This window comes from Galeopterus variegatus, unplaced genomic scaffold (genome assembly GCF_000696425.1).
Source record: "Galeopterus variegatus unplaced genomic scaffold, G_variegatus-3.0.2 Scaffold2590, whole genome shotgun sequence".
Lineage (NCBI taxonomy): Eukaryota > Metazoa > Chordata > Mammalia > Dermoptera > Cynocephalidae > Galeopterus > Galeopterus variegatus.
This window is the reverse complement of record NW_007728701.1, coordinates 212124-227174: the sequence shown is the minus strand read 5'-3', so window position 1 is coordinate 227174 and position 15051 is coordinate 212124. Positions and strand designations below refer to the sequence as shown.

Here is a 15051-nt window from a genome sequence, read left to right as displayed (position 1 = left end):
ATATATACTAGTAATTTGCCAAGAGAGTAGATTTTAAGTTCTCTTGATGTATACGTTAATTTGCTTGACTACAGTAATCACTCCACTACATATATCAAACATCATGTTGTACACTTTATCTTATTTTTTAAAGATGACGGGTAAGGGGATCTTAACCCTTGACTTGGTGTTGTCAGCATCACGCTCTCCCAAGTGAGCTGACCGGCCATCCCTATACAGGGATCCGAACCCGTGGCCTTGGTGTTATCAGCACCACACTCTCCCGAGTGAGCCACGGGCCGGCCCCTGCTGTACACTTTAAATAAGGTGTATCAAAACATCATACTGTACCCCTTAAATAATGAAAAAAATAAAAATTAAAAAGAAGCTGAGGGTAAAATAAAGATATGCTTCAGTGAATGAAACCTGACAGAACTGCCATAGCTGTGCTATTAAAAAACATTAATATTCTTCAGGCTGAAGGGAAATACTAGATAGAAATCCAGACCTACAGGAAGAAATGAAAAAGCACTGCAAATGACAATTTCCTTAAAAAACAACTTAATGTTTAAAGCAGAGCAGGGGTGAGCAGGTAAAAGGAATTAGACTGCTATAAAGCTAGTTTAGCTGTGAAGTGGCGAGTGTGAACTGTGAAGTAAGGAGTGTGAACTGTCAAGTATAGAGTGGCCCGTAGTGCCTCTGAATAGACTGGTCTGTCAAGGGCTTGTATTGCTAGCCCTGAAGCAGCAGTTCTCAAACTTTTTGTTCTTTACACTCAAAAAAATTGAGAGCCACAAAGAGCATTTATTTATGTAGCTATACCTGTCAATATTTATGTTAGAAATTAAAACAGAAAAGGTTTAAATATTTATTATTTTAAATGACAATAACCCATTCAATGTTAACATATATTTTTACAAAAATAATTTTCTTAAAAACAAAATTTAGTGAGAAAAGTGACATCATTTTATAGTTCTGCAAATCTCTTTAATGTTTGGCTTAATAGAAGGCAGCGGATTCCCATACCTGCTTCTGTATTTAACCTGCTGCAAGATGTTGTTTTGGTTGAAGTATATGAAGAAAATCTGGCTTCACACAGATAGTTGGAAAGAAGGAATATTTAATAGCCTTCTCAGATAACAATATCCTTTGATGTTTAATAATACACTAACAATTGACAAGTGATTGAAGGGTCCTGGCTTTTAGTCAATTCTCATAAAAATTATCTCCAAAATTATAACATTGTTTGGGTGCAGTGTCAGAAACTAACCAGGTCGCTACACCACAGTTTTTACAAGGTTAAGATAAGCCTTCTAGAGTCAGGAGTCACATTCCTTTTCTTTCCCACCCAAAGCTTTCTTCCTCCAAATCTATCCAATTACAGCACAGAAAATGGAAGACCTCCTGGCTTACATGAAACTTGGCTTACTTAGAACTTCAGGATTGGTAGAAGGTGACTGGTTCCTTTTCACTCCTAGGCCCAGCCCTACACAGGTGAATCTTAGGATATGTTTTAGAATAGGGTTAATTATCGGGTTTCTTAGGTGAGATTGTGACTTTCTTCTTAATGAAAGGACCTTTATTTTTTCCTATCAGGTTCACCCACATATTGTTGTTTCTCAAAACTCAGAGGGTTTTAAAAGAGGAGGCAAGATATAAGATTTTTATTGAAAGTAGTTTAAATATCATGCAAACTTGGCTTGAAAAGTACTTATTTTTTAATTATGCCTAAAGATGATTCACTTGTGAAAACATGTAATGAACACATCTATAGTTAAACAACCCTTTCCCCACGAAGGCAAAATTACTGAGAAATGTTTATTTTCCATTTCAAAATGGCTAGTCCAGGTAATTATATGGCTCCAGGTGGTAAATTCACATTGCTTTGCTCTCTTAAACCCACAAATCTTCAAGAACCACATTACTGAGGTGCTGGCTTGTGTTTGGAAACAGAATGATACCCAGGTCTTACAGGTCCAGGGCCCCGTGGACAAGCAGGCTCTTGTCCTCCACGCTGGCCACCATGTCTTCAATGGCATTCCAGTCAAGCTTGCTGAGGATACTGCCAGTGCTCCCAGACATGCTGTCCATGCCGCTCACCCCAAAAGGAGGCTCTTGCTCTTGCTCTTCCTCTTCAGTTGATGACAAGCCCTATCAAGTTGAAAAGAGAGTCAGTGGTGGTCCTAGCCCGAGAGAAAATAAGTGGAACATGAACTAAGCTTTCCAGAGGCTCCATAGTCACCCATCCATCAAGGGGCTGAAGGGAACCATGGCTGTGGTTACCCAGCACATGGGACTGATAACGCACTGAATGAACACCATCTGACCCCACTACATGCTAGCACCAGACGTGAAGAGTGGACAGAATGGAGTTTGATACCTGTGGTACAAATTATCTGTTCTTACATTTTTGTTGTTTTTGCATTACAAGGAAAACACGAAGTTAGGGAGATTCTGAAAGATAAGTGTTGGAGTACTAAATCAAAAGGGCAGATGTTATAAACTGACCTAACAGTACTTCTACATCCCACAAAAACAAACAAAAACACTGATGAACACACAGCAATCACTAGACAAAATGAATCTGGAACAATGCTTACTTGTAGAAGGGAACTGTGACTCTCATGAAGAATCTTACGGATTTCTGAAGGTAACAGCCAGGGACTCACCACAGTCTCCTCTGTCTCGTACTCTATACACACCTGCTTGGTTGGAGGTGCAAGCCCAGCACTTCCATGTTTTTTTGTATGCTGTGGATTACGACATGGAGCATTAGAGCCTTTCAAGAGAAAAAGAACAAAGCATACATTAGAACTGATTCGCTCATTCGTTAACTTATTGAGACTTTTATTGTCAAAGTCAAGGCAGTCATATTTTACCTAATATTTGAAACATAAGGTCAAGATATTGTTCACTTTAGAACTCTACCAATTCCTGTCCTGTCATTATGTGAGATGGAAATTGAATTCTGCCACCTTTCTTGATTTGAAAAGTAAGGGTAACTAATCTCTAGGACAAGAGAGTCTAGGGATGAGAGGCCACAGATATAATGGAACTGTAGAGAAATCTTGACTTCAAAGTTACATGAGCTTGGAGAGCTGGGCCTTCCCTGCCCTTTATGGAAAGTCATATAGAAGCTTCCTGGGAGCAATGTTTCAAGCATCTTCACCCAGGCTTCATGCCTACAATCTGCCTTTGGGAACAGGTACCAGGGAAAGTGAGGTGACAACACATTGTGGCCCTCTCCTCCTTACTGTATATATAAGTATTTGTCAAAATGAACCTTTCATCCCAGCTAAGTGCACGGAGGCAGCTTAGCAAACTCATCAACCAATAAGGCTTCTCTGCACAAGGCCCTAGAGGAGCTTGCCCACCTAATACAATGTCCCAAAGCCAATGTTACAGCCCATTCTACCCCTCACCAAGGTGACCTCCTGAAGAAACACCCAAGACATGGGTTAAGATGGGTCCCTCACAAGTGGTCATATGGCTCCCTGAAGAGGGAAAAAGAGGTAAGAGATTGCTGAAGTTGGTCCCACTTGGCCTTTTATGGCTCTACCAACCTTATGCACTTGAAACTGATATCTCCAAGAAATAAGCCCCCCAACACAATAACAGCCCACACTTTGGCATTTTCTATGGGCTAAGCACCTTATCTACATTCAGTCCCTTGAATTTACCAGAGTGCTCCAGGTTTGGTCTTTGGGTCATCTTACACATCTACTCTCATCTAGCTGACCTCATCTAGTTCCATGGCTTTAAATATCATCTACATACAGATAACTCTCTCAAACCTGTACCTTTAGCTTCATAGAACTAACTGCCTTCTTGAATCGCCACTTGGATATGCAATAAACATCTGAACCTTAACACGTCCAAAACCAAACTACTAATTTTTACTCTTAGGAGTAAAAATTTCTCCATCCCAGGAAATACCCAGGTTAAAATCCAGTTGTTCTTCATCCTTCTTTCTTACACATTCCACACCCAATCCATCACCAAGTCCCTAATTTGGTCTATCTTTAAAGTATGAGGGTACTTCAAATAGTTCATGGAAAGACTCATATTATCTATTAATTCTGTCGCTCCACGAACTTTCTGAAGTACCCTTGTACATCCTGAATCTAATGACTTTCCCCATTTCCACTGTTATAACCCTCATTCAAGAAATTTCTACTTGTTTGCATTCTTCTGTTCTTTTTCTCCCATAAGTTTTAAAACATAAGTTATATTATTCCCCTACTTAATTCCCTCCAATGGAGTCTCATTGGATACAGAGTAAAATCCAAACTCCTTGCCTTAGCCACAGTATCTAGCTCTCTCCCTAACCATGTCTCTGGCCACTTTTCCACACTCATCTTTTCGTCATACCAAGTTCGTTTCTGTATCAGGGATTCGAACTACTTGCTGTTCTTTCCACCTGTTAGTTCTGCCTTCTCCTTTCATCATTCAAGGTCTTCACTCCAACATCGCCTTTTCAAAGAGGCCTTTAACCGCTCTAGCTAAAGTAGCTCCACCTGACCAGCCTCATTCTCCCTTATTTGTGTGCTGTTGTGTTGTTCATGACTGAAAGTGCCTGTTATGTAGTAGCAGCTCAACAGATGGTTGCTGAATGAACGCCCTTCATGACAACACTATAGGGAAAGTGTTATCCCCATTCTGCAAATGCGGGAAGTGAGGCTTAGAGAAGTTATATAATTTGCCCAAGATGATGGAGATGGTCTACCCCAGAATCCGTGCTGATGTATTAACTTTCTGTTCTTTTGGGTGAAAGGAGAATAGTACTCAGAGGGTCTGTAAGTGAGAAATGAATAGGTCTACTTATTTGGATCCCCAAGGCAGCAGCTTTCCAAAAGCTTCTTGCAGGATTAGTACCAAATGAAGGGGGATAGTGGTACAAGAGGGCTTAGGGATTTTTCTTTTGACTAGCCCCAAGGGTCTGAAAGAGAAACAAAGTGAACATTATTTGGTAGCACCTGTGTTTGCCATTTTAACATTCAATGTGAGAGCTGTGATCTCTCTCACTGAAAAAGGTTTGACTTTTTTCCTATTTAAAGACATCACTGAGAATTTTGAGATGCCTCTGAAAGTTCCATGTTAAAATAACTATTTCAGTAAATATTACTAAGGAACAAATTTTGGAAAACTTTATGAAAGAAAAACGTATATAAGCAGACAATGGGAATGAGTACATTAAGAAACACTGTGGTAAAACACAGAAAAAGTGAGACAAAGAGAAACCAACAAGTGGTTAATAATATAACCACAAGGGTAGGCTGTCTCTTCAAAGTAGAAGGAAATGAACTGAGCTGGAGTGCTGAAACTGTTTGAGTATTCAGCAAAGGCTGTGAACACCAACTAATCCCATCCCCATCTCTGCTACAATAATTTGATATCTGGACTTCAGCACTCTTGTCTTGTCATATTAACATAATTACTGCTATCTAGAAAGAATGACAAAAGCAAATCATCACCAAGTCTGTTGAAATTAAACAATCCTGCATTTTAGGATAAATCTTCACCTATGGTGTATCTACAAACCATGAGAGGCTATTACTGGCTTTCTCTCACCTTGCTCTACCCAGGGATGGCTCTGTAATTTCCTTCTCTTCAGACCATAATGCATTTCTCTAGGATTTATTTGGGAAATCCAATCTTGATATAAAAAAACAATATAAGAAAAATTCTGTAACACTGAGCATGTTTAAGGCTTTTCAAGCTAGGCTGTTTCTACCACAATAAAAGCTTTCTAAAGTGAAAGGTAAGTGAAATATCAAGAAGAAACCTCACAGTATATACCAGGCTGTCAAGAGCCCAGCTTTTCTCAGACAGGAAGCACCCTTTCTCTGTAGGACACGGTATACTGCCATTCGGTTTCTTTACAACATATTGCCGAACAGTGTCTATAGAGTACAGCCTGAGAAATCTGAAACTGAATGATAAAACTAAACCCATTACCTTCACTACTCCCAAAAGAAAATCCTGCTCCTCCTCTTGCCCTGCGTTTCTCAGTGAGTGGGCCACAGTCTAGCCAGGCACTCAAGCTACAAACCTGAAGTGATACCCAATTTCTTACTCTCGAAGCAGGGCTACTACTGAACAATGAAACAAATACTTAGGGCTTTCTATGGGCAAGGCTAGATCAAGAATGCAAAACCCTGGATTTCTGGAGCTTTCATGAACAATACAATATAAATGTACATATAATTTCAACTGTTTTTAGGGACAACATTGTATTTTGGGGCATTTTATCTACTGAACTAGACATCGCTAGGTATTTGCTTAGAAAAGAAAAGGCTATTGAGTATTGTAAACTAGAAAATATTTTACAAAAGATTAAAAGGAGAGACTTTGAAAGAAAGAAAAAAACTAGCTTGGAATTATAAAATAAAAGCACAGAAAATGATGCTTCTAGGATTCAAATTGATCCTAGTAATTAGAATCTTGGGTTTGAATACATGCATGGGAGAAAGAATAAAAAAAGAACCAAATAGAACTTCTAGAAAATATAGCCATTGACATTAAATACATGACAGATGAGTTAAATAGCAGATTAGACATAGCTGAAGAGAGATGTGGTAAAATGAAAGATGGATCTGCAAAGAAAGTAGGTAACAGTGGAGAGAGAGGCAGAATGGCAAAACTAGACTATAATTATTTCATATTTCTCATCATTTTTATAGTACATATAAATCAGTGTTTTCTCTTCATCATTATCCCTACCAAATTTAGTTCTTTGCTTTAAATGGGGATAAACTCCACAGACCTCACTGGATTAATGTGTGGATTAAGTGAGATAATGCACATAAAATGTTAACCAGTGCTCGGCATCGAGTAAGTACACTATAACTGTTTGCAAATATTTTCATTGCTCTAAGGAGATCTGAGCAGGTCACTTAACTTCTCTAAACCTCAGTTTTCTCAGTTGTATGATGGGTATAGTATGTACCAGCATTGTTACATATGTCCTATTATAATCCATATTTTGTAGGTGAGAAAATTGAGGCTTACGTAAATGGGTTAGAACTTTGTCCGAGGTTATAGAGTAAGTGGTGAACTAGGATTACAAGCAGACTCTAAACCCTCTTCTCTGAATCACTGCACCACACAGCCATACCCTTCACCCTAAAATCCATATCTGAAATTTCAGTGATTTACAATTTTTTAAAATTTAATATCAAATCTAGTAACTTTTATTTTTTTATCCCTTACTTTTTTGGAAAGTAACTGGAGCTGCACGGGCTTTCTTACTGCTGCTTTGGCTCTACCAGCTTTTTTCTACATGGTAAAAGTGACAGTTCCTATACAAACATACAAACTTTTTAAACCTTCCCTATGTATCCATGATTTTTCACATATCGTATTGTAAGTTCTTGGAGGACAGAAACCTTCCCAGCTCTGAATCCGTTCTCCAAGCATTGCTCATAGTAAGGGCCCGAAAATGGTGGTTCATTTGAACCAAGAAAGCAAAACAAAGTGCAGATAAAGGAAGGAAAAACTCTACTTTGAGACTTGGTATCCTTTGAGCACATTCATGAGCCCCTTTCAAATGTCAAATGTATTTTGACAACATCTCTGACAACTTTAAAAAGCCAGGAACATAAGCCTTGTTATAAACACCAATGAACACCTAGATAAAATGCCAAGTTAGATTTTATCAAGAGAATGATTAAGGTTTCTTAAACTCAAAGATTAACACAACTATTTACTGTCTATGTCATGTAAAATGCTTTACTTATAATCCCCAACAACTCTCTGAGATAAATAACACATCTGCAGGCAGCAAGCAAACAGTAGGGCTGGGATATGAACCTAAGTCTAGATGATTCTAAAACCTGTCTTTTTTATGCCTATGATGCCTGTCAGTTACTAATCATATAGCCTTTATACTGTTTCTGATTTAAAAAAAAAAAAAAGGACTCCTAACAGTTTGCAATCAGGGCTGAAGAAATTAGCCAGAGACTGCACACTGCTTTACAAGATAGAGAGCGACATATGGTCAAACTCTCAAGAATCTTCAGAATAACTCTTCTTTTTTTTTTTTTTTTGTCTTTTTCCGTGTCCGGCAACGGATCGCAACCCTCAGTGTCGCCCCCGTACCGGACCGGGACCGGCAATGGGATTGCAACCCTCGGTGCTGCCCCTGTGCCTCGCTCAGCCAGTGAGCGGGAACCGGTCTGTATGTGGGATCCGAACCCTCGGGCAGGAGCGCCGCTGCGCTTCCCAAGCGGCGCACTAGCGCAGTGCGCCACCGGGCCGGCCCAGAATAACTCTTCTTTTACAAATGAACTACAGTGAATTTCAAATGCTCACCTCCCCATGTATACAATGACTGAACCTGTCCCATGTGAGCTCAGGTTATAGGAAAGGGCCTGGGATCAGTCATGCCTGAGTTTCCCTACCATTTCCCCATAATATTGGCAGATCAAAAGCCCGTGAACAGAGCCAGGTGAAATGGTTGAGTTTTGAGTGCAGGAGAGGCCACCAGAACAATGGGAGCCACAGCCTACAAATCAAGGTGTCAGAGAAGTCAGAGCATTCACAAGTCCCCCAAGTTGCCTCTCTTATCTCTGCCTTAAAGATCTGGGGAAGCTAGGTGACAGATTACCTAGGATAACAGCCAAACATATGGTGTTGTTCTCTGACATGGGATAAATACTATAACACCCACCTATTAATATCCTTGAACAGTAATTCCTGTTCAAGGATATTATGAACCTGATCTTCATAATAACCATGCAAGTTAAGTGTTAGCCTCAATTTAGAAATGAAAATGTATAATTTAAAACTGATTATATCAGGTTGGAAGAAGTAAAGAATTAAGATTAGAGATGTCCTCAAAGATCCTGAAATGGGATGTTCAAGGCATAAGGGAGAATTTCAACTAAGGAATGGGAGCACAAAAGCATGGCATATGGGTGGGAAATGAGCTGTCACACCGCACAGATGACATGAGGTAAGGAGGCTAAGGAGGCAAAGAGAAACACACAGAGGATGCCTTGAAGTCCAGAGGGTCCAGACCTATCTGCATGGGTGTGAGTCACTGAGGGCTTCTGAGCCCAGCAGGAGCAGGAGCACCTCACCAAGCATAATCCAGCAAGCAAAAGTGAGATGGACTGAAGGATGGTCTGAGGCCACAGCAACAGTCAAAGGGCAAGGTAATAATAAAGGCCTGAAATTGGACAGGTACAAGTGGAAGACATGTTTCCATAGAATCCAAGACTTTTTCATCAGACAGTAAGAAAACCATGGTTCTGCTTTTTAAAAGCTTGCCAATTTTAAATGTTTCTTTAATTTTAACAAATACTCATATATCAGGTGTAAAATAAAATTTAAAAGAAAAGAAAGCATGGTTCACTATTTTGAAATTTTAGTTTACTGTAATTTGTAAATTAGTAAGAATTAAACAAACTATGAGGAGTTTTATCTAAACAATTAGATCTTATAGGGATTTCAATTTCCTAAATTGAGTCAGCATACTGGAGTACAGGTTCTAAGTGTGTAGGCTCTAGACCCAGACTGGGATTAAATCTTAGCTCTAACCACATACTGCGCACAGGTATTGATATTCTACACGGTACTACACAGATAGGTACAATCAATTATGTTTCAGTTAAATAAATAGGTATATAAATAAATAAATCCTGGCTCTACCTCTTCTTAGCTGTCTGATCTTGGGCAGTTATTTAAGCTTTCTCTGCCTTGGTTTCCTCATCTTTAAAATTGAAACATAATAGTATCTATCTCAGATGGTTGTAATCAAACAGCTTAAACAGAACCTGGCACATAAGTTAGTTGCTGTTATACAATTTTAGCTGTATACATTTATACTACATGTTAGCTATTATTATACATTTTTAATGTGTAATTATTTTACAAATAACTATGTTTTACTTTTGTAATCAAAACTCAAAGGGCCAGCCCAGTGGCGCACTGGAGAGTGCGCCGCTTGGGAGTGCGGCGGCACTCCCGCCGAGGGTTCGGATCCCATGTGGAGACCGGTTCCCGCACACTGGCTGAGCGCAGTGCGGGCGCAACACCGAGGGTTGCGATCCCGTTGCCGCTCCTCGGTACGGGTGTGACACCGAGGGTTGCGATCCCGTTACCGGTCAGTAAAAAAGACAAAAAGGAAAAAAAAAAAAAAAACTCAAATATGGCAAAACTAATTAAAGGCTAGCAATAAAACATATATCTTCAAATGACGAAAAGCATCTTCAAAAGGTTAAAAAATGACATTTCATTCTGAGCTTCCCAGCATTCCTCTTCTGTGATATACCTATCCTACAATCTATCAAACTTGATTCATACAAATGCTACATCTTGAGTCAGACATATGAAAGAAACAGACTCCCAAATAAGTTATATATAATTCACTGACTGTTCAAATTCTATTACAAAACAGCCATAATTTAAAAAGCTTCCTAGAGCCTTCATATTTAAAAGCAATAAAACAAAATCCCAACACAGCTAAGCTTTTATCAATCCCTTGTATTCTGTTGAAATTAGAACACCTTTTTACTAAGATTCATAGCTTTTACTAATAAAAACACAACTTTGGGGGCAAGAAAGAATAGGTCCAAATCACACAAAATAAAAAAGCTTTAAGTCTTACCACGTGGCCGAGGTGAGCCTTGAGGTTGTCTGAAAGGTTTCCCCTTATGGGCATAACTTGGTTTTGACATATGTCTGTCTTTTCCAAATTGATTTATTGGAAAATAGTGACAAAGTTGATTCTCTCTAAAGTAGAAATTACATAATTATTATATTCCTAGAATCTCACATCAGTGATAAGCCCTGATATTTCAAAAACCCAAATTATAGCCCAGATTAATACATTCACTTGCTACTGCTTATTCTGTACCTCAGTGATACATTTAATGCATAAGAGCCCTCAACAAATTATTCTTTACATTTCATACCTCAAACCTTATTTTTTTTCAAAAAAACTGTTTTTGGCTACCTCTACCCATTTCAAATTCTCCACATATTTGGCAGTTACTTATGTACTTAATCCCCTGTTTTATTCTAGAAAAGACTCAAGGAGAATCTCTGACATATTGAGTAAACTTCAAACTCACACATTAAGTGACCTGATTATGTCTGGGTTTCTATCAGCGGCATTTCCTCTAGGCTCTTAAGCTATGTGATTATATTTATAATCATAATCATTTATGAGTATAATTTTTTTAACAACACTGTACTGTCAATTCGTGTTCACCTTATGGATCCCCAATAGATATAACTTTGCATGTTTGTTTGCCATATATAAGAAATTTTTACAGTTGGGTACTTTTCTTTAGCATTCTATGTTTAATTAATTCCTGGCTACTAGACTCATATCCAAACCCTCTGCAGGTGAAATAGACAGTTGTATCTACAACTGAATGAGCATAACTGGGCAGGGTATGGAGGAGTAGCAGAAGGAGAAACGGCAAGCTGAGGGGGACTGACTGCTTCGGTAAGAATGAAGTGGAGAAACAGGCAGAGCAGTTAGGAGGCAAATTACAGAAGCAATTAACATAAACTAAAGAAAACAGGCCTAAACAGATACCAAATTTCATACTTCAGGTATACTGAAGTACTTGTTATAGCTTAGTTAGAACTTTTATACAATTTTTACCTTTTTCCTTGGTGATTATAAACATATAAAGACCTCATAGTTATCGGGGTATTTTTTTTCTTCACTTCATCATAACTCTAAGCAGGTAGATGCTAATACACTGAATTTGGGTCACAAAACAATACATTTCTTCTTATAAGGCCTGACGTTATCTTGCCAAATGACATGCTAAACCTTGTCTTACCCTCTTGGAGAAGGGTTGCATTGCCATCTGGAAGACTGAGCAGTGCTGGGTTTGTTAGGCAATGATTTCTGTGCAGTTGCTGGTAGTTGTACTGATTCAGATAACAGTTCATTCATCAGACTGTATGCCTGTGAGATTCGACGACTATAGTGGTCAGACAGCAGCAATCTTTAGACAAAGAATTAAATATCATTTACTAAAAGAGACAATTTCAGTTCATATTTCTAGAGGAAATATAGTGCTTGAAGACCATCTAGCATTTGCTTTTTTCAATGCTTTTCAAATCTTTCTGTTCATCAGATTTCTGAAAACCATTAGGCAGTATTATTAAAGGTATTTGTAGTTATGGTCTTTGGGGTATTTCCCAAATGTCCATACATATGGGAAAGAGAGAACAGCAGAAATGTAAAAATCATAAAAACTGAATGAAACAAATAATATTTGAAAGCAAATTCCTATGAAGCCTTGTGAGTCTAATTATTTTCCTTGCAGTGATATCTCCCATAATTTTTTGTTTATTGACAAAAAAAGAAACTATTGTGAAAAACAGAATTCCTAAGGCATTATCTATGCCTAAAATGAGCAAGCTAGAGAGAATGCTCAGGGTGTGGCTACCAAACTCACCTGTCTTTTTCATGCTTCATCTTTTGTCTCCGTCTTATCTCCCTTGAAGTCATGTAAAACTGTACAAGAAACATCATTAGTTTGTTATTGTTCAGTCCAAATAATCAAACCATTAGACGTAATTCTGCTATTTAAGAAACAGTATAAAATACTGTCATATTTGATGAACTTCCTACCCTATCACAAAACAGGAAAATGTTAAATTAAAACAACATGTAATTAAATTGAAATCCAATTTAATAAATGGAATACAAAATCCATTTTACTAGTTAAATTGATATATTTTCTCAAAGGGGAGAACCTTATTAGCTGCACTTAAAATGGAAAATAGAAATATTTTAGGAATGGAAACACCTATACTTTGTACTCAATCTGGTGATTAGGAGATGAAAAATCTCTAGGATGAGAACTACAAATCACTGCTGAAGGAAATTAAAGAGGACACAAAAAGAGGGAAAGACATTCCATGCTCTTGGATTGGAAGAGTCAACATTGTGAAAATGTCCACACTACCTAAAGCAATCTACAGATTCAATGTAACCCTCATTAAAATACCAGTGACATTCTTCACAGAAATAGAAAAAAAATCCTAACATTCATATGGACCAACAAAAGACCCCAAATAGACAAAGCAATCCTAAGCAAAAAAATAAAGCTGGAGGCATTACACTTCCTGACCTCAAGTTATACTACTACAAAGCCACAGTAACCAAAACAGCATGGTACCAACATAAAAACAGACACACAGACCAATGGAATAGAACAGAGAACCCAGAAATCAACCCACATACTTAACAGCCAACTGATCTTCCACAAAGGTACCAAGAACATACAATGGGGAAAAGGCTGCCTCTTCAATAAGTGATGCTGGGAAAACTGGATATCCATAAGTAGAAGAATGAAACTAGACCTGTACTTCTCACCATATACCAAAATCAACTCAAAATGGATTAAAGACTTAAATATAAAACCTGAAACTATAAAAGTACTAAAAGAAAATATACGGGAAACACTTCAGGAAGTAGGACTGGGCAAAGACTTTATGAATCAGACCCCAGAAGCACAGGCAACAAAAGAAAAAACAAAGGGGATTATATCAAACTAAAATGCTTCTATACAGTAAAAGAAACAATTAACAGAGCAAAAAGATAACCCACAGAATAGGAGAAAATATTTGCAAACTGTACATTCAACAAGTGATTAATATCCAGAATATATAAGGAACTCAAACAACTTCACAGTAAAAAAAAAAAACTGATTAAAAAATGGGCAAAGGAGATAAATAGGCACTTCTCAAAGGACGATATACAAAATGGCCAATAGACACATGAAAAACACTCAACATTACTAATCATCAGAGAAATGCAAATCAAAACCACATTGAGATATATCACCTAACCCCGGTTAGACTTGCTATTATCAAAAAGACAGAGAATAACAAATGCTGGCAAGGACATGGAGGAAGAGGAACCCTTCTACACTGTTAGTGGGACTGTAAATTAGTACAACCATTATGGAAAACAGTAAGGAAGTTTATCAAACAACTACAGACAGAAGTGCCATATGACCCAGAAATCCCACCACTGGGTATTTACTCAAAAGAATGGAAAGTATCATGTTGTACAAATACCTGCACCCTCATGTTTACTACACCTCTATTTACAATAGGCAAGAGCTGGAACCAACCTAAATATCCATCAACAGGTGACTAGACAAGGAAAGTGTGGCATGTATACTCAATGGAATACCACTCTGCCATAAAAGAGAATGAAATTCTGCCATTTGCAGCAACATGGATGAACTTAGAGAAAATTATGTTAAATGAAATAAGCCAGGCACAGAGGATAAAATTCCACATGTCCCCACTCATAAGTGGGAGCTAAAATAAATAAATAAAATAAAATAGAAAGAAAGTTACAACATTCACAATAATACATTGAACTTTCAAAAGGAGAGAACAGAACTGAGGTTATCAGAGGGGGGAAAGGGGGAATGTGAGGGGGATTTACTGAGAAACTGGTAAAGGGCCACAAAAAAATGATTACATTATGTAGTGTTGAATATACTAATTAAATTGATTAATCTCACCAAGAGCTTGGTTGATAAGGCAGAAATGAGTCAGGCATTTAAAATCATCATTTTGATATTTTAAAATATTTACCAGAAACCTACTGCAGTGAGTTCCGTATGACTTGTAAACTCCTCAAAATTTATGCATCAGAAGGCAAACTGACAAATGTCAGACATATGAGGGTACTTCAAAAGATATACAGAAAAACAGAATTTAAAAATATGAAAAAAAAGATAATAAAAATCATTCTATGGACTTTTTCAAGTACCCTCATATACATCTTATTCCAGAATATTAAGAATTAGTTAGTTACGTGTAAAGCTAAGTCTCTTTATACACAATTATATATATAAAAACATGCACCCAGAAGTAAATTCACTTTATCAAGGTCCTGCAGAGAAGTAGTCACTAATAAATTAAAGGTCTTACTGATTTCTTATAGAATTCAAATGACACGTTTAATTACATTTAACTCCTCACTAATCCCATACCTTTACCCCAAAAGAAGCTAAAAATAAACAGGTGTTTGTGATCTTGAACAAAATGTCACAAAGTCTATAAACTAAACAGACC

General features: G+C 37.7%; 1 protein-coding gene across 1 annotated transcript in view; it reads right to left on the bottom strand.

Moving 5' to 3' along the window:
- Positions 1-763: 763 nt before the first annotated feature.
- Positions 764-15051, bottom strand: part of LOC103598371 (chromosome unknown open reading frame, human C5orf42) — a 115239-nt gene continuing 100951 nt past the window's right edge. The window contains 7 exon segments of the mRNA XM_008582361.1: positions 764-2130; positions 2580-2758; positions 7192-7212; positions 7215-7280; positions 10592-10716; positions 11784-11951; positions 12408-12466. Of these exon segments, the coding sequence (XP_008580583.1) occupies positions 1948-2130; positions 2580-2758; positions 7192-7212; positions 7215-7280; positions 10592-10716; positions 11784-11951; positions 12408-12466 (801 nt within the window). The 3' untranslated portion in view covers positions 764-1947.